The sequence below is a fragment of the Leishmania mexicana genome, chromosome 20 (assembly GCF_000234665.1).
Source record: "Leishmania mexicana MHOM/GT/2001/U1103 complete genome, chromosome 20".
NCBI classification, from domain to species: Eukaryota; Euglenozoa; class Kinetoplastea; order Trypanosomatida; family Trypanosomatidae; genus Leishmania; species Leishmania mexicana.
This window is the reverse complement of record NC_018324.1, coordinates 1,221,613-1,240,195: the sequence shown is the minus strand read 5'-3', so window position 1 is coordinate 1,240,195 and position 18,583 is coordinate 1,221,613. Positions and strand designations below refer to the sequence as shown.

Here is an 18,583-nt window from a genome sequence, read left to right as displayed (position 1 = left end):
CGGCCTCGAGCAAGACGTTTCCCGTTGAATATGGCTCATTTTAGCTTCCTTAGCTCCTGAAAATCTCGATAACTCAAAAAATACGCCCGGTAGTGATCTTATTTCATTATGGTGAAAGTTGGAACCTCTTACGTGCCGATCAAGTCAAAAGCCTCCGGTCGGAGGCTTTTGACTTTCTGCTATGGAGGTCAGGTATGATTTAAATGGTCAGTATTGAGCGATATCTAGAGAATTCGTCGACGACATCGCGCGGACACCACAACGAAAAGCCAGGTGAGTATCACTACTGACACCGCTTTCGTCACCCTTGTCGACACCCTCGCATATATACTTGTTATTTCCGCGACATCGTTCACGACAGCATTGGAGGGCCTTTCGTTAGGCAGAGGACTTGCACACGTAGCGCTTAGAAATCATAATAAAAAGAAAAACAAAAAGCAAGCATGAATATTCGACAGCGCAAGTCGGAGCGGCACAAGGAGGTGCTGCGGAAGCTCAGCCAGAATGGTGGTAACAAGAACTGCTTTGATTGCGGCATGCGAGGTCCGCTCTACGTGGTGTCCGATTTTGGCATTCTTGTCTGCTCCAGCTGCAGCGCCGTGCATCGTTCCTTTCAGCACAAGGTGAAAGGAATCACGATGAGTGAGTTTACGGATGACGAGATCGCCCGTTTCTCCGTATCTGGCAACGACCGGGCCCGCAAGGTATGGCTGAGTACCTTTCAAGACCAGCTCCCTCGCTCCGGTGACGTGATGGCGCTGAAAGACCACGTGCGCATAGCTTTTGAGGAACGGCGGTTTTGGAATGCGCAGGAGTTCTCCGCTTTGCAAGACTCGTGGGAGCACGCAAGGGAACAACCTTCACAGGCGTCACCACCTTTGTCGGTGACGAAACCTGCAGAGTCCTCCTTCGCTTCAGTTCCAGAGGCACCCACCGCGCAATCCGGATCCGCCTCTGCTCCGACGAATCCCGCGCGACCGCCGCAAGAGGACGTCTTCGATAACCTGTTCTCTGCACCAGTGCAGTCTTCGTCGACGCCGCAGCCCACAGCGCATGCAGTCGCACCACCACCACCAATGACTACTTCGCACGCCCCTGCTCCTCCAGCGCCGCAGCAGCCCGCCACAGTGACCAGTATCCTGGCTGACTTGTTTGCTGGTGTGCCGCCGCCAGTAGTGCAGCCAGCAGGTGGATATAGCGCCCTTCATCTACAGCAACAGCAGCAGCAGTCGATAGGCTATCCTGCTGATGGCGGCATGTACAACATCACTCAAGGCCCCCCAAGCGGCATGATGGCACCTAGGCAGCTGCAGTCCTCACAGCTGCCTTACCCGCGGCAGCAGCAAGCGCAGCCGATTCCCTACGCTGCAAGTGGCCCGATGGGGTACATGCCATATGTAGGAAGTCAACAAGCAGCGACGTTCAATTTTGCCGCACCATCCGCATCTGTGGCGAATCCGTACCTGTACCAGCAGCAGCAACAGCAGCCGTTCACTTGAGGTCAGCCCGCGCCGACACAGCTGCCACCGCAACAGCAGCATACGATAGGGTTGCTTGGCTCTTCGGGGACAGCGGCCCCGGACTCTGCACCTGCCCAACCACAAAGCTACAACTTCAAAGGCGGCGCACCAGACACCACCGCCTACCTCTCCGCGAACGGTGCCCGGCCCAGGCCTACCGGCCGTCGCCTTTTGCGAGCCATCCGCCGCCTCAGCAGGATGGTTGAGGTGCGTCCCTGTCGTCAAACGCGTCTTCCATCCCCAACCACAATGGCATCGTCATCTCGTCAGTGATGAGGCAGCAGAATGACGGACCGCAGAACCTGCAGCCGCAGTGGCAGTCTCTACTCTGTTTGAGCGAAGAAACCCCTGGCACAGCGTGGAGCTATACCGGCGCTCGTGCACTCGGAACTGATCTACCGGCGTCGGTTTGATGACACGATTTTCCTGCTGCATGCTGAAGAGGGAGGAGGGCGTGAGAAAGACGACTCCCCTCGCTATCTTTGTACCGTTTCTTGTTTTCTCACCCATCTGCGCATGCGTGTCTCTGCGTCCAAGAAAAGACGCTGAGTCTCAAAAGCGTAAAATCACGAGCGGCGGCGCACGACAGAGGGGGCGAGTCAACTTCATGGATATCCGCTCGCACGCAGGACGCGTTCGAGCTCTTCGTACTTTTTTTTGATCGTCTCTGCAATCTTCTGCTGGTGCGCAGACGGTATGGGCAACTGTGCCCGAAAGCTGGATGAGTAGGCCTTCCTTGATGTGTAGCTGCTCCCGAAGCCCTCTCTTTCCCTTGCGATTGGCTCAAACAGGATGAGGTGTGTGTTGGCGGTTAGCTCATTCCACGGAGCTTCCACTTGTCGCAGCGTCCTTCCACACATGTGCCCGCACCCACTCTGGGCTCCCATCTTTAATAGCATGCTCGCTTATGTCTCTCGCTCTTTCCTCGAATGGCAAATTCGGCCCCACCCCCACTTCATAACAGCAACGACAACCCATCGCGCTCTGATTCACGCAACACCACCACGTAAGGCACAATCGCATACAGTATTCTACCTTCTCTCCACATTGATACACATACATACGCACACACACACACACACACACATACACGCACCGCTCTACCTCTCGCCATTTTCTGCCGCATAGAAGAATCATTTCCCTCTTGCTCGCTCGCTCGGCTATCGGAGGAGCGAGCGACGCGGTTGCCCTTCGCTCTTTTTCCCTGCTTTCGGCTTTTCGTTTTCTAATCGTTAGACGCACTACACGCACCGCTCTAGAAAGGGTCCATAAGATCCACACAGCAGACTCGATAAAATGGCCTCCGTCGACACGCAGTGGGCCATAAAGTCCATTCTTCAGCTCGGCCACCATCACCTCCGTCACGGCGTGGAGACTACCTCCTCGTCGTCATCGTGTTTAGTGCTGCCAACATCGCCGTCCTTCAAGTCTGCCTCCAAGGCTGTGCAGGTGACAGCAATGCCGCGACTCATGCGAGCGTCCTGCGATCCATCATATGTGATGCTCCTCGCCAAGCGGCCGAGCGGGATTGCGGGAGTGAGTCTTAGGCCAGGCATCCGGGTTCCGTGGACCGGCCTGCCTGCCGCTGCATCATCGCCGGTGTCTGCCCCGTGCTCAAAGAAAACTCGCCTTCTAGCTTCCTACTTGCAGCGGCGCGGCTTTGCGGCGACACCACCCGTGCCCACCGAAACACGCTCGTCGTCTCCGCAATTCCGTCCAGTGCAGAGGTCGATGCCACTGCTGCTCCACACAAACCATTTGATTGGCTGGAAGCTGAACGATGCGTCGCCGGCGTTTCCGGTGTACGCGCACACGCTTGCCGAGCTTCAAAGGTTGCGCAGCAACGACGTGGCTGCTCTGAAGCCGCAGCACTGCCTCATCGCCAGCGAGTACTGCGAGTGGGACAACTGGCGGGAAGTCCTGGGCGAACCGGGCTGGGACCTCTTCAGCGCTGACGAGGACGCTGTCGAGCGCCTCCTACAGGACGGCCTCGCCATTTCCACGCTGGAGGAAGAAGGGGGGCTGTACCCGGTCGAGGTAGTCTGAGATGGTAGGACATCGCTTCTCTTCTCTCCGCATTGCTTTATTGCATCCAATGGGCTCTGCACACTCATAGAGCTTTGATGGCTGTTGTTGTTTTTTGTGGTACTGTTACCGCTGCGGTCCAGGAACATGCACACACGTCCCAAACAACGCCAAAAGCGCCATGCTATAGAATCGCCAATGGCGGCACTTCATCTCATCCCCGCCCCTCTCTCTCTGTGCCAGCGTCACCTGTCGCCTATGTATGCATGATATATGCTGAGTGTGTATAGCCTCGATGCGAGATCCTGTCGCCGTACCACCACCACCACCACCACCGCATCCATAGAAGCAAACAAATCGCTCCTCCGCGAAGGGAGAGGGGTTGCTCATAGACACGCACGCACACACACGGCCATCAATGGAAATATCGCCATCGCCTATGGCGACCGTCGCGTATCAATCTATCAATACATATATATATATATATTCTTTGTTGTGTCTTTTTCCGTTTTGTTTCCGCGGCGCGCAATGTTGTAATGGGTGTCGCAACTTTGGAGAATGACCTCGCGAGACGCGGTCGTGCTGTAGCTATGTGCACCCAACGCAAAACACTATATATATATATTGCATGCACGATGTTTATGGGAAGAGCGTCTTTTGCCGTCTCAACAGCCTCGCATCGCCACGTCTACGTCGCCATGTACGCCTGCGGCTGTACGCGCCTAGGGTGGTTGGTGAGGAATTCGCGATAGATGGACCTCAGAGCCGAGAACTGGATCAAGCGAAAGCGGTCTGGCACGCTGCTCTTCGTGAGCAGCACTCATGAAATAGCTGTCGTGCAACCACTTTGCGAGTCTCTCGCTCGCCTCGTCCTCTTCCCCGCCCCGCCGCCATCATGTCTCCTCTTCGCCACTCTGGCGTTGGTGTCGGTGCATGTATGGGTTCTCGCTCCGCATTCTCTCCCTCCTACCTCGTTTCGCCCCATCTTTGAGGTACGGCGCCTGCCCCCGCCTCCTCACTCCTTTTACCTCCTACTCACACCCATTTATTTGTACACTACGTGCATGGATGCTGTTGATTTGTACGTCTGCGCCGTCACCTCGCTGCTGGCAGAGTGGACGACGACAATGTTTGCGCGATCTACCGTCAGATGGGCGGCTGGGGCGGGACACGCGTTCATGGACATCGCCATTGGCAGCCAGCCCCCGCACCGTGTGACCTTCGAGCTTTTCAGGAAGAGGTGCCCTATTGCCTCGGAGAACTTTCTGAAGCTGTGCACAGGTGAGAATGTGCTGCCGCGGGTCTCCAGCATCGAAGGAATCGGTGAGCCGTCCTTCCAAGACCAGTTTCTGCCGCAGTTGACGTACCGCAACACGACGTTGCACCGCGTGTGTAAAGGCTATCTCGTGCAAGGCGGCGATATCGTCTCTGGTCAAGGGACAGGTCAGCTTTCCATCTACGGCGAATCCTTTGATGCGCCGGAAGAGGTGAAGGCGTCCAAGTTCGATCGAATGGGTCTCTTAGGCACGGCCGTGAGTGCGCCGCACTTGAATGGGTCGCAGTTTTTCATCCTTACGACTGACAAGGCGCCGCACCTGAACGGCACGTGCATCTGTTTCGGCCGCGTCGTGGACGGATGGGCTGTGGTGAAGGCCATCGAGGCCATCCCGCTGACGGCCGCCGGCGAGCCAGGGGAGCGGGTCGTGGTGGTCGAGTGTGGCAAGCTCTAAACAAGAGCACGAGGGGGCCAAAGACGAAAAGGATTTACCCCACCCCCACCGGAGGCGTACGCGCTGAGGAGTGTCACTGTTGTTGTGGCTGTTCTTGCTTCTACTCTACCGACAAGGATCGAAGGGCGCGTGTGGAACCAAGGCAAAGCAGCCTGGAGCACCGCCTCCCCCCCCCCCTCCTCCGCTATTGTCTGGGGGGGGGGGAAGAGTAGCTGGCGAGGCGTGTATGTGTGTATGGACGCGTGTTGGTTGTTGGAGTTCTTTTTTGCCTGCTTGTTTGGCTCCTCTCCCTCTCCCTTCCATCGTATGGCTCACAGGCATCTTCACGTGCTCAAAAATGGAATGGACGGGGGCAGCTGACACACGTCCCAGGCGAAGCGCATGCACCATCTAAAAGTGACAGCAGCACCAGTACCAGTGGAAGTCTTTTCGCTCTTGTCAAGAGCAGTGAAAGGTGTGCGCACGCTTGGCGAAAGGTCACGCACTGCACATCACCATCAGCGTCGTCTGCTGCTGCCGCAACTCCAACTCATGTCTTCCTCTTTCCTCACGCCATCACAGTCCCCCCTCCCCCTCTCCCTTCCCCGATTGTTCGCATGCAACACAAATGTCAACGCCGACAGAGCCCGAGAAGGCGGTGAAAGGGGAAGAGTACTATTGATGTGCTTACGCCCTTGAAACGAAAAAAAAACGGCCTGTGCTTATCTGCTTGCTCGTGTGTGTGTGTGTGTGTGTGTGTGTTCGTTGTTGGCGTCCGCCTCAAACCACCTCTTGAGCACACACGCTAGAGTACGGACAGATCGTTGCGAAGTGCTTTGTTTGCATCCACCTTCTCTTTCGCTTTTCAAGTTACCCATACACACACGCACATAAAAGGGGCGAAAACACACCTTATGCCTGCCTGCCTGCCTGCGTCGTTATCGTTTTCCTATAACGGGCTTTGGCATGGCGTACTCCAACGTTCCGACGTACTCCCCGGGGGTACTGGTGGGCAACTGGTTTGAGGACATTGCCCTCCGAGAAGATCAGCTGAAGCTGTACAAGGAGCAACGACATGCCGCAGAGGAGCACCCCGAGAAGGCGGCAACAAACGCCGTAGTGCGTTCGATGCTCGCGAGTCAGCTGGAAGAACCGACCACTGTCGTTGCATTCAAGGGAGATGATGTGCGCATAGGGCACCCCTACCTGTTGGTGAACGACAAGACACAGGCTGTTCTGGCTTTAGACCTAATGACTGGCGGTGGTGCCTCCTCCCAGTCGCAGCAGTACACCCTGTCTGGGTCTTTGGCCCCTGGCCCGCAGGTGCGCTCCACCTGGACTCTGCTACGGTGCAAAGACGAGCACAACCACAGCTACAACCGCAACAGCTCAGATGTGCTGCACTACGGCCAGCGAGTTCGCATCGCAAACGAAAACGTGAGCGCCAAGGGCTTCCTGTACGTGCAGTCCTCCCTGTCATCCGGCCTTCACTCATCGGAGGTGCAGTACGCCGTGGCCGCCCTCAACGCCTGCGCAGACAACGTGTTTGTAGTGAGCCGCGCCGGCACGGTGCGCGACGATGTGCACTTCGGTTTCCCTGTGAAGGTTGGCGACGGCGTGGTGCTTCTGCACTCCCTCACAAACCTACCTCTCGCCTGCAACGGTGAGCGCGCGGCCACGTCGTACGGCATGGAGTACGCCGTCACGTGCGGCTACACCACTGACTACTGCTCTCGCTCTCGGGGGGCGGTCGTGGTGAAGCCGGAGAACGTCTTCTACTTCTCTGGCGGTGATGGCACGGATGCAGTGCTGATGAGGCCAAGAACGTCCTCCAGGCACCAGAGCAGGTCATCGGTCGTGCTCACAATGACAACCGGCACCGGTGTGACGGCGTTGCTGGAGCGCATTCGCCAGGGCGCCCTTGAGATTGGTGGACGCATTGGCTTCCGCTCCCTTTCCATCGCCCTCGGCGTGGCGTGCAACGAGCAGCGGCAACGTCGCTTCCTTGACCGCAACGAGCTTCGCAAGGCGATTGCTCGACTTGGTGTCCTTCTGAGTCCCAACGAGACGGATGTACTCATGAAGCGCTTCGACACAACCGGCAACAACGTCGTGTGCGCGCAGGACTTCCTGGCCGAGTTGCGCGGCACGATGCCGCTGCCCCGCATGCAGACGGTCATCTACGCGTACCAGCAGCTCAGCATTGAGGGGCGGGGGTCTGTTGAGTTCAAGGATATGTGCAGTCTTTTCTGTCTCAACGCAGCCACAATCCCGGATGTCGTCGACGGCGTCCTTCAACGCGAGGAGGCTGTACTCGACTTTGAGAGTTGCTGGCCAGGACGTGTGGGGTGCAAGGTCGGCACCGTCACTCTTGACGAATTTGTCGAGTACTACGCAGATGTGTCGCCCGCGGAGGAGTCTGACGAGCGCTTCTGCAAGCTGCTCCAGCAGTCGTGGGCTATTCCCGCCACCTCTGCCTACCTGTCTGGCGAACCGCACCGCCTCCTCACCGTGACGTACGACGACAAGCCGACGGAGACGGTGCGTCTTCCCGACTCGCTGGTGCTGGACACACAAGACCGAAAGGCTGTGAAGCGCCTCCTGATTCAACGCGGTCTACGTGGCGTGAAGGACTTCACTCTCTCCACCAACATGTAGAGATACTCACCAGAGAGAGGGGGGGTGCACAGGGAAAGAAATGCATGCAAGAAAAGGCATGGGCGGGGCGGGAAGGGGGGACGTTGCGGATGTCGGCAGGTGCGCTCTTCTCGGTTTTCACTTGTGCCTTTTCCGTCGTCTTTACCTCCACGTCCCCGTTCACCTCGACTCGATTCCACCTCACATATCCATATTTTGGTCGTGCCTCCCCACCCTCAACCCCTTTTTACTTTCCTGTGCCTTTTCAACGATGCATGCAAGTGTGTCTGTTGTTTGTCGTGTGCGTGTGCGCGCTCACCGGTCCTCCGACTCCTCAGGTGCTTTCACGCAAATCATGTACATACCGTTAGGGAGCACGTGTGTCTGTGCGCGCGTTCCGTCTCCCTTCGTCGTCTTTCTGTTTCCTCGCCTGTTCTTCTCTCACCCACCCTTCTTGACGGCGCGCAACACACAAGAAGGGAGAGGGAAAGCAGGAGAGGCGCAACTGCAACTGGCTTTATCGTGACCTCAACCCCTCTTCCCGTAGCACACCCACTCGTGATGCTCAGGAGAATATTGCCCTCCCCCCCCTCGGTTAGACGGGGGGTCAATGCCTTTCTTTCTGTGTTGGGCGCCTACCTCAGCCTCCCTGCCCCTCCTTGTTTGCCCCGGTGGCAACGTGAAGCTGCATGGCAACAACGACGCTCGCAACAGTCCCCTGATGCCACTGCCCGTCAACGTGGCACGTCCTCAGTGTGTGTGTGTGTGTGTGGCACGGACGCATGGTTCTCTTCATCTCAGTCCACCGTCCAGACCACTTTACTGCTCTTTGCTTTCTTCCTCTCTCTCTGCGTCTCCTGGCCGCTTCTGACCCTTCTGCCTCTTCCTCACCCGTTCAACACGACCACCAACCACGAATGGTTGCTTCCACGTGCCGCTCACAGCCTCCATGACACGCGTGCTGGTGAATCGCGAGGACTGCTCGCTGCGGGTAAAGGGGGACCTCATCACGTTCCTCTACGTCACGGTGGCCAAGGACCCGCTTGTTGTCACCGCACGCAACGTGACGCAGCTGCTGCGGTCTCGCAAGGATGACGCGGCCGCCAAACTGGTGGCGGACGGCGAATCGTACGTGCTGAAGTTCGAGTCTCTGCGGGACAGAGAAGGGTTCATCGAATCTATCGTTCGCGCCCAGGAAGCGGAGCAGACGCTGTCCAACGACGAATGGGTGGCCTCCACCATCTGCCACGCCGCCGTCGACGTCGGTGTCGTGGATAAAGAAGAGCTCAAGGCAATCATGAACGCGGCGGGCCAGCGCGGAGTGGAGCAGGCCTTTGACGCGCTGGAGACCCTCGTCGACCGAGAAACGTTTCAGCTGCTGCCTATTACCGAGCAGATGGAGAATGACGTGTTGCGTCAAACTCCTGTGCTAGCGGCAATCTTCCAGCAGCGAGTCGTGGACAAGGAGACGAAGAAGAGCTTCTGGGAGGCGGTTGTGCGCAAGTACTTCTGCTTCTCGCGCACCTTTCTAGAAGAGGACATTCAGCGCCTGGAGGGTGCAAGGCCAGCGGCCACTACCGCGCCTCCGCCTCCTCTGTCTGCTAGCGCCGCATCCTCGTCCCTCTCCGTTATCAACGCCTCCTCGATGTGCGCGCTGCCGAAGGGCGCTGCGACCGCCGTGGTGGACACAGATATCAACGAGGAGGATCTCCTTCACCTGAACGAGAAGGCCGAGCCGCTGCAGCACAGCTTCCATGGCCTCTTCGCGGCACATCGGCATGTGCCCGTGGGCAGTGCAAGTGTGCTCCCCGTCAATGGGACTCTGCTGCCCTTCCCTCAAGAGACTGCACAGCCGTCCCCTGTGTACCGGCCGCGCTTTGTCGGCCGCCATGTGCTGCACCAGCTCCCCTCTGAAACCATTGAGAAGGCTGCCTTAGAGACACTTCGCACTTTCTGGCGCAGCGGTGTGAAGCAGCGAAGAAGCATCCTCGCCAAGTACACAAGGAGCAGCAAGAAGGGCAGCGGAGGTTTCATTCAGCGCATGTGTCTGGAGCAGGCAGACCGCGCAGTGCAGGACACCTAACGGCGCGATGAGGGTGCGCTCATGTCATTGGCTTGTCGGGCTTTTGTTTTCTCCCAATGCGATTGTGTGGATACCAGCAGGTGCCTTTCAAGTAGCGCGTATTCCTGAAGCGGAAGAGAGGAGGGAACAACACAAGGAAGCGAACGCGTGTAAATAAATGTGCGCAGTGGGGCGCCTACTCGCACAGAGACGTGCGTGTGAAAAAAAAGGGGGCAGGGGGTCACGATGCGGTGGGAAGGACTGCTCAACGCACCCCAAACCTCCCGCTGCTGCGCCACTGTCAAACCAACGCACCCCGCCCTTCTTTTTCTGGGAAGAGAGAGAGTGGGTGGATTGGTAACACACGTCTCACAACATGCGACTGTGGGAGGGGGTGAGAGGACGTCGCTTGTCAACGCTGTCCTCTGTCGGCGGTGCACCCTCCTCCTCTCCTCTCCTCACCCAATCGACCAGGCAGCACCCCACCGCCGCTGCTTTTCTCGTACTCGGTGGCATGGCTTATTCTCCTTCCCATCCCTTCCCTCCTCTCAATACTTGGACCCTCACACCTTTGACCGTATGAGCAGCAACAGAAGAATAGGAAAGTCCCACGCGATGTTCTTTGCATTTCTCGAGGCACTGTTCTGGGTGTACGCGGTGGCCAGCTGGTGCATGTGCTTCTTCGTCTTCTTCTCCTGTGGAGAGGGAATTCGCTGGTTCACAACATTTCACAACTACCTCCTCATCTTTGGTGCCACCAGCGGTGCCGCTATGGCACCCTTTCGCACGGTCCCGTCTGGCAGTCTGCTGACGGTGTTCAGCGGGTGGGCCTTTTATGCGATGCTGGTGTCGGTGCACAGCATGCGCTTCCGACTGTGGCGCGGCCACGTTCTACCAGTCACTGCCCCGCTCCTGTTCATAATGGTGTGGGCGCAGTGCCGCTAATCCGTGGCGAGTTCAGCAATGGCAGTGGCGTGCTGAGGTCGCGCTGCTGTTGTTGTGCTCGCCTTGTTGTTGGTGTTGCTTCGTATGCGCGTTTGGCCGAAACGATGTGTGTCGGTGTGGGTGTGGGTGTGGGTGTGACTCGGACGGTGTTCACAGGTTCGCCTTTTGCTTTCGCTTTGAGCTCTTCACATGGACACTGAAAATTGAAAGAGGCAGGGAGCGTTGGGTGATGATGTGGGGGGCCTTCATGCCGTCGTGTCGTGTCATGCGTTGTTGCCACCGCTGTCACCCCCCCCCCCCCCCGAGTCGCACAGATTGGTGTGCCTTTCCCATGCCACGCACTCCCCTCCCTATCCTTGTGTGCACATCCTCTCCTCCCCTTCACTCCCTTTTTTGGTTCCACACAAACGCCCACACACGCACGTCTTCAAGGTTACATCACCAACTATCGTCTAGCCAATCAACCCTCTAACACACACGTGCGTGCATTGCCCCGTGATTTCCGTCGTGATTGCGCCTTTCCACACACTCCTTGAACAGAGCTGGTGCGTTCCCCGTGGCATCTGTGCATCTTTCCCCTCCCCCCTCCCTCCTTCCCCACATCTATACATCCAACACCCGTCCGTCTAATCTTCAACCATGAGCGAGGCACGCCAAATTCAGTCGATGATCGACTTCATTGAGCGCGAGGCTCAAGAGAAGGCCGAGGAGCTCGAGGCGGCGGCGCAGGAGGAGTATGACGTGGAGAAGATGCGCTTGGTCGAAGCGGAGAAGGCGAAGATCCGCGCCATGGCGGAGAAGAAGCTGAAGCAGGTTGATGTGGACCGCCGTGTGGCTCGTGCCAACTACTCGAAGTTGCAGCGCATGCGCGTCATGGAGGAGCGAGCGAGGACTATGGAGAAGTTGCACGAGCAGACGCGCCAGAAGATTGTGGCTATGATCAACAACCCACCCCAGTACAAGCCGATGTTGGTGCGTCTCATCCGCCAGTCCCTCATGTCCATCCGCACGGACGCTGTCGTCCAGTGCCGCAAGGAGGACGAGGCTGAGGTCGCGCGCGAGATTCCGGAGCTGGAGCGGTGGTACAAAGAGAAGACCGGCGTCACCATCTCGATCCAGACGAGCAAGACCTACCTCGACACAGTCGAGGCGTGGGGCGGCGTAGTGGTGAAGTCAACCGACGGCCGCGTCGTGTGCAACAATACGTTGTCCTACCGCACCAAGACGTGCTTCGATGAGCAACTGCCCACGGTGCGCTTCCACCTCTTCAACACCGAGGCGCCACTGTAACGGGGGGAGGCTGCAATGAGGGAATCGCGCATGAGGGAGATGCAGGAAGTGTGGGCGTGCACGCGACTTCCATTCGATAAAGGGAAAAGTGACGACTTGAAATGATGATATAGCGAGGAGACCGTGGCGGAGACAGGGATTAGGAAGACGCACTTGCCGACAGAACGCAGGTGAGGAGCGCGCGGGTTTGAGTGAAGGGGGTAATGGAGAACGGAGGGAGCCTGACGCCGACGGGATTGGTGGCACTTCTCCTGCACCTCCAAAGCACTCTCAAGAGCCCTCTGCTCTCCTTCTCTCAATGAATCGAATACGAAACCGGCAAGTAAGAGAAGTAAAGGGAGGCAGCAGAGAGCGGCCGAACGAGCGTGGCCCACACACACACAAGCGGGCTCATAAAACGGAATAAGGAAGACTGCTTGAGGCTTCAGAGCCGCCTTAGATTGTGTAACGTGGCACCATCGCTTGTGTTGCTCCGTGTCTTCTCCGTCCTCCCCTTCCCCTCCCTTCCGCCCTATTCCTCGTCCGTACACTCCCTCTCGCTCCCCCTCCTCAACGCCTTCTCCACACATCGCACCTCTACCTCCCTCCCCCTTGCTTTTGCTCTTCGCCACATGGGATGAGCGGCCTGCATCTGAGTGTGCGCGTGCTTCAGTATTTTTGTTGTTGTTTGTCGCTGTGTGTGTGTGTGTGTGTAGAGGGAGGGGGAGGAGGAGGGGGAGGGGAGTGGAGAAGGGGGGTGCATGAGTATAGCATACATAGGTCACAGCAGTATCCGTAGCCCTTCACGAGTCACACGCATCAAGTGTCCGAGGTTAGCATAGCTTTCTCCTTCCCTTTCTTTGCTTTTGTTCTCGATTCTCTTGTCGTTTCCGCCATCACTGCCCCCCTCCCTCCTCCAAGAAACGAATCTATATATATATATATAGCTGGTGTGTGCACCCCCTTGTGTGCTGGACTGGATGAAAGGCCCTTCCCTCTCTCTCACCCTCTCCCACCCTGGTTCTCGGCCGTCCCCCCTTCCCCCTCCCCTCGTCCTTCGGCTTGAGTCGGTGGGTGTTGGTGTGCAGGGGGCGGGGTGATGGCGGTGCTTCACGTTTTTGTGTTGTGGTCGAAGTAGACGATGACGGTTACCCGTTGGCGCTGAGGACGGAAAGCTCAAAGAAAAAAATGCTTCATGACGCGCGTTGTGGTCCTCGCCCACGCAGGAGGAGGAGGGAGGTCACCGACGAAACAGCAGTCCCTCTGACGCCGCCACCGCTCTCTCTCATGCAACGAAGGTGGGCCTCAAAGGGGGTGTGCGTAGATGTGTGTGCTTGTCGTTACGACATGTTCACGTTCAGTGCCCATCACCTAGCGCGATGTCTTGCGTCTCACTATGTAACCGGAGTGCACAGTAAGCAAGACGCAATGAAAATACTGGTGTGAGTTGTTCGCCGTCATGACATCGATCGGTCACTAAAAAGTAGGGGCTGCGCCTCCGCTCACAACCCTCTCTCCCTCCACCCACCATCGTCCATTGCTCTTGTCCATCGCCTGTGTTGCCCTCTCTGTCTCTCATCTTCGCGTTTGCTGTGTCGCCGTTTGCGCACGCCTTTGTGTTGTTGTTTTCCCCACTTTCTACGTGAACGGAGACGTTGCCTCTGGCGAAAGCAACCACACTGCTGCTCTTGACGTGTTTGTGTGTGCGCGCGCCACTGTAGTCTATGATCCGCTCTAATGGACGCCACTCCAAATGATGGCATCACCGTCTCTGCGCTACGGTCGCGACTGAGCGATCTGCAAACGCTATGGGGCACGACGACGGGGGAGGAGGAGCATCTACCTCACAGTGACAGCGCCACGGCCTCGACGGCACGGACAGCCACAGAAGAACCATACGACAGAGATGTGTCTCATGTATATCAACGCGATCACTGCCCACCACACCCCGTGGCGAAGGGGCCTGCGAAGCCGTCAACGCTGCCGCTCATATCACTGCGGTCGTTCGAAAGTCATGGCCCACCCACATCCGCTCTGATGAATAATGAAGCCAGAGATCAAGCCTGCCATAGCTTCGTGAGGACCCCACCTGAGTCGCTCATCCCCGTCAGCACGTTCTTGACCCCGCAAACTCCCTTCACACGATCAACAGTCACTCCACAAGCTCGGCCGCGTTCCGTCGCTGGTACGCAGCCGACCTCATCGCCTGCTCGCACCTCTCACGAGGCGATTGCTCTTCCACCCATTCAAACTCACTTTGTGGGCACCACGCCGGTGAGGTATGCACGCTGTGGCACCAAAGAAGCGCGCGCACCAGCCGCCCACTGAGGTCGGTGTGGCAAGCGGCTAACAATCATCGGGTAAGCCTCAGATGAAGCGCAGGAAGCTCCTTTGTACAGCCACCGTTGTGGAATGCCGGTGCATGAGCGGTATTCTGTTTCTTGTTCTCCTCTGTTCTCTGGAGTGGCTCTTCATCCTTCTTTGTAACCTTCCTCTCTCTTCCCCCCCCCTCGCAGTTGGAGACGGCGGCAGGTGATCCGGGGAAGTGAGCACCGTTCTCCTCGCCATCATTGCCCCTCCCGCGTTTGTTCTGCGCAACATGTACATTAACACTGGTTCGAACGTCTTCTACGTATATATACATATATAGTTGTTTTTTTCTCTGCGCGTGTGAGCGTGTGTGTCCCGAAAGCCGCTTCGCACACACCTCAGCGAAGGCGAGCGGCGCGTTCGAATTTGCATCCTTTTTTCTCATGTCCCCGCGTCCTCTCAGTTGGGATACGTGCACGCAAAAGCGAGAGCCATTCGAAGCGTAGCCAGGGTCTTCTCCCGGAGGGTGCCGAAACTGTGAAGGCACACACAGCCCCTCATGCGCTGTCATCGGTGGTACCTGACTCAGCATCGGTGTGCGATGCAACCATCCTCCCTCCCTTCCTCCTCTCCCTGTGCTGCCGTTTTTTTTTTTGCACGTCTGCGTCATCTGCCTGGCAAGTGGCGCTATCAACCAAGGCGCGCTGGAAAAGCAGCAACGGAGGGAGGAGGGGGGGACGAACATGTAGTTCCCTCTGTCCATCCCGCCTGCCCCCTCCCCCCCCCCCACACACCTTTGTCTCGTTCTCCGTATGGTCCCCCTTGCCTCCCCTCTCTCTTCCCACACACATACACGCGCGTTGCCGGCCACCGCGCTTCCTGACAGGTGCGACTCAATCGCGCGTGCCTCGTTCTTTAGCTCCGCGGTTCTCTCCCCCTCTTGCTTGACATTCGCTTAGAGGTCATATTCGTGCCTGTCTGCAAGAGAGTCCTGCTCGGCGTGATTTCATGGTGTGTCCCATCTCCCACCACCACCACCACCACCCACACCACATCGCTATCCTTTCCTCCCCTTTGTTTTGCTTTTGCTAGCCTTTCCTTCCCTTCAGCGCCGGTGTCTGCGCGGTTCTCTCCTTGATTGTCGCATGCACGGACGGCAAATTCCTTTACACACACGCAAATCCTAAGGGATCCCGAAAGCACGCACCGCAAGGACGATGCAGACGCAAGCGCACAAGGATGTGGTGAAGAACATCACCACAGCCTCACAGCTGGAAGGCGAGCTGCAGCTCTCACAGGCCCAACATGGTGTGGCGGTGCTGGATGTGTACAACGCGGAGTGGGGTCACTGCAAAGCGCTCAGTGACACCTTCCGCCGCCTCTTTACCGACGTCGGCGACCTGGTCCACCTGCGGTTCTTCTCGGTGGAGTGCAATGCGGTGCTGGAGAGCCTCAAGGACCCAGATGAGATGAAACCCCATCACCCTCAGCAGAAGGGGACGGTGTTCTCCAAGGACACTCTCGTCAGCTTCTGGAAAGAGATGCTCGAGAAGCGCCAGAATCACTCGAAGCCGTTCTTCGCCTTCTACAAGGAAGGCAGGCTGCGAACTCAGCTGGAGGGTATCGACACCCCAAAGATCTGCCGCATCGTGCGTGACCTGTGCAATCAGCAGAACACTGTCTCCGAGTACGTCACGAACGCCGATGTGCTGCGGTTTTGGGAGTCGCACTTCTCGCTATCGGAGAACGAGGTGGCCGCGAGCGAGTTCGCGCAGGCGGTGCAGGCGGTGCTCGGCGCCTCGGCGGCGGAGCTGTCGGAGGCGGACTTGGCCGACATCACGGCCGAGGTGCAGAGCACCAGTGGGGCCACGGTGTCAGCCGCCGACCTGCAGTCATTCGTCGGCGATAGCGGGATGGTGAAGGATGCGATTTTGACCGTCGTCGCAAAAAAACGGGCGATGGCCACAGCAACCTCAGCGGCACCGCCGCCGCCGCCAGAAGAAGAGCTGCAGCCAGCAGAATCAGAGGAGAAAGGTGCGGACGAGGAGCCGCGGGTGTCGCCTCCAAGACCGTCGTCCGCTGAGCCCGGTGAGGCGGTGGAGGAAGCGGCGGCTGACGAGGAAGAGGCTGAGGTCGGTGGGGAAGAAGTGGACGTGGACGCAGACGCAGCGCAGGAGGCCTTACCCGCTGGGGAAGATAGCGCCGAAGCGGCTTCGTCGGCGCACGACGCTCCGTCGCACAATGATGAGCAAAATGAAGAGCTGCCTAAGACGGTCACGGATGGGGCTGACGAAGAGCCTGCTGTTGAGCTGCCCACCGTCGATGCGGCGGAGGCGGATGAGGTAGGCGCAGACACCCATGAGCTCGACGAGCCCGCAATGGCTAACCCGGTGGAGCAGCAAGCGACGCAGCAGCCTGAGGGCAATGAACCTGACAGCGCATACGAGGAGCTACCTGAGCAGCAGGCGGCAGCAGATGTAGAGCCCCCCACGCCGTCACCAAGCCTGCCTGGAGAGGAGCATGGCGAAAGCGATGTGGAGGAAGCTTCGGGTGCGCTGGCTGATGAAACTCGCACAGAGGACGACATGCAGACATCACCTGCCGCGGCCGAGAACGACGACGGCCAGCACGAGGAGCTGCCGGAAGATGCGCGTCCACCGTCCTCAGCACCGCAGCCACCTATGGACACCATGGAGCCAGAGGACGGCAATGACGAAGAGCTTGGTGAAGCCCTGTCGTCTGCGCCCCCGGCCGACACTGTCAACACCACCGGCGACCAGGACGAGTCCGTCGTCAATCAGATCTTCACGAATCACTGGGTAACGGTGACAGAGGAGGAGATGCACGTATGGAACACGGTGGCGGCGTTGCCGCTCCACTATCCCCAGAGCACGATGCTGATGGCGGACCTGACGAACGACACAACGCCGGCGCACGAGGCATTGTCGACGACGGCAGACCTCCCGACGCTGGCGGAGTATCTGACAGCGCAAGGGGTGCCTTACTCCGACATCAATATGATGTGCATCGCAGCAGATCAGAAGGTGGCCTCGGAGAGCCTGTCGTACGGCAAACTGTCGCTGCTACTCATCTCCTCCGACCCGGAGGAAGGAAAGGGCCTGGTGCCGCACTGCGAGACGTTCCTGAAGGAGTTGTCGGACGGCACCCTTCTCAAGAATCAGCAACCGCTCGCCTTCACCGCCCTTGCGCTGAGCGCCTCGGTGGCCTACCCGGACGAGTGCTTCTGCTACTGTGTTCCCGAGACTGCGGTAGCAGCCTTCCAGGAGCTCGCCGTGGACGACATCTTCATTCTGAATGCGCTGGCGCCGCTCAAGACAACCGTGCCGCAGGACGGACAGTTTATCCTGCGCATCATCGGCCTGCCCAAGGTGATCGAGCTCGCCACGACGGATGAGAGCGAGGACACAATGGTGCTAAGTCAGTGGTACGCACGCTTGCGGGTAGCCGAGCAGGGCGCCGGTGCCCTCACCGCGCACTTTGTGGAGAACGTGTGCGATGATGAGCTCCAAGACTTCCTCTCCATCTACATTGAGCGCCTCATCGAGGATGAGAACCGACTGGACAAGAAGCAAGGCGACGAGGAAAAACCCGCCGAGGGAGAGTTCGACGATGAGGAGCTGAACGACGGCAAGCCCGCCGAAGCCGCCACACCCGAACCCGAAGATGTGCTTTAGAGGAGGCAATGTCGTGCGCTGTCCACTTCAGTCATATCCTCCACCCCGATCAGCGACGTCAAGGGCAGTCACCTCATCCAAAGACGGCAGAAGAGAATCACGTAGAGAACAATGTATATACCGTGATCGCTTTGCTTTTTTTCTGGTTGAATCGCTTCAGCTGATTCCATTGTGGGTGTGCATGAGTGTGTGTGTGTGTGTGTCTTTGGGTGCGATGTACACAAGGGGAAGAGAGGAAGTGCCCGCTACCGTTGCTTTTCGTTTCTGTCCTTGCTTTGCCCGTGTCTTTGCGGTGGGTTGCAAGCAGCCCCAAGCACGCACGCACTGCCCTCTCCCGTGCCTCTGCATGGATGCAGGAGAGTCGATCTCGTGATAACATCGTCAGTACCCTTTGGCCAACCCATCCGCACA

General features: G+C 58.0%; 7 protein-coding genes across 7 annotated transcripts; all 7 read left to right on the top strand.

Moving 5' to 3' along the window:
- Positions 1 to 443: 443 nt before the first annotated feature.
- Positions 444 to 1,499, top strand: LMXM_36_3150 (putative ADP-ribosylation factor GTPase activating protein; the record flags this gene model as incomplete). Its single annotated transcript, XM_003874618.1, has 1 exon — positions 444 to 1,499. One exon carries the CDS (start codon positions 444 to 446, stop codon positions 1,497 to 1,499), a length of 1,056 nt encoding a protein of 351 aa, XP_003874667.1.
- Positions 1,500 to 2,816: 1,317 nt separating this feature from the next.
- LMXM_36_3140 (conserved hypothetical protein) lies at positions 2,817 to 3,566 on the top strand (the record flags this gene model as incomplete). Its single annotated transcript, XM_003874617.1, has 1 exon — positions 2,817 to 3,566. The coding sequence occupies one exon, from the start codon at positions 2,817 to 2,819 to the stop codon at positions 3,564 to 3,566; it is 750 nt and encodes a 249-aa protein (XP_003874666.1).
- A 1,043-nt stretch (positions 3,567 to 4,609) lies between these two features.
- On the top strand, positions 4,610 to 5,275 carry LMXM_36_3130 (cyclophilin-like protein; the record flags this gene model as incomplete). Its single annotated transcript, XM_003874616.1, has 1 exon — positions 4,610 to 5,275. One exon carries the CDS (start codon positions 4,610 to 4,612, stop codon positions 5,273 to 5,275), a length of 666 nt encoding a protein of 221 aa, XP_003874665.1.
- A 945-nt stretch (positions 5,276 to 6,220) lies between these two features.
- LMXM_36_3120 (conserved hypothetical protein) lies at positions 6,221 to 7,912 on the top strand (the record flags this gene model as incomplete). Its single annotated transcript, XM_003874615.1, has 1 exon — positions 6,221 to 7,912. One exon carries the CDS (start codon positions 6,221 to 6,223, stop codon positions 7,910 to 7,912), a length of 1,692 nt encoding a protein of 563 aa, XP_003874664.1.
- A 928-nt stretch (positions 7,913 to 8,840) lies between these two features.
- LMXM_36_3110 (conserved hypothetical protein) lies at positions 8,841 to 9,974 on the top strand (the record flags this gene model as incomplete). The annotated part of the gene is made up of 1 exon (XM_003874614.1): positions 8,841 to 9,974. One exon carries the CDS (start codon positions 8,841 to 8,843, stop codon positions 9,972 to 9,974), a length of 1,134 nt encoding a protein of 377 aa, XP_003874663.1.
- A 1,563-nt stretch (positions 9,975 to 11,537) lies between these two features.
- Positions 11,538 to 12,188, top strand: LMXM_36_3100 (putative ATP synthase; the record flags this gene model as incomplete). Its single annotated transcript, XM_003874613.1, has 1 exon — positions 11,538 to 12,188. The coding sequence occupies one exon, from the start codon at positions 11,538 to 11,540 to the stop codon at positions 12,186 to 12,188; it is 651 nt and encodes a 216-aa protein (XP_003874662.1).
- A 3,506-nt stretch (positions 12,189 to 15,694) lies between these two features.
- On the top strand, positions 15,695 to 18,172 carry LMXM_36_3090 (conserved hypothetical protein; the record flags this gene model as incomplete). The annotated part of the gene is made up of 1 exon (XM_003874612.1): positions 15,695 to 18,172. One exon carries the CDS (start codon positions 15,695 to 15,697, stop codon positions 18,170 to 18,172), a length of 2,478 nt encoding a protein of 825 aa, XP_003874661.1.
- Between the last annotated feature and the right edge of the window lie 411 nt (positions 18,173 to 18,583).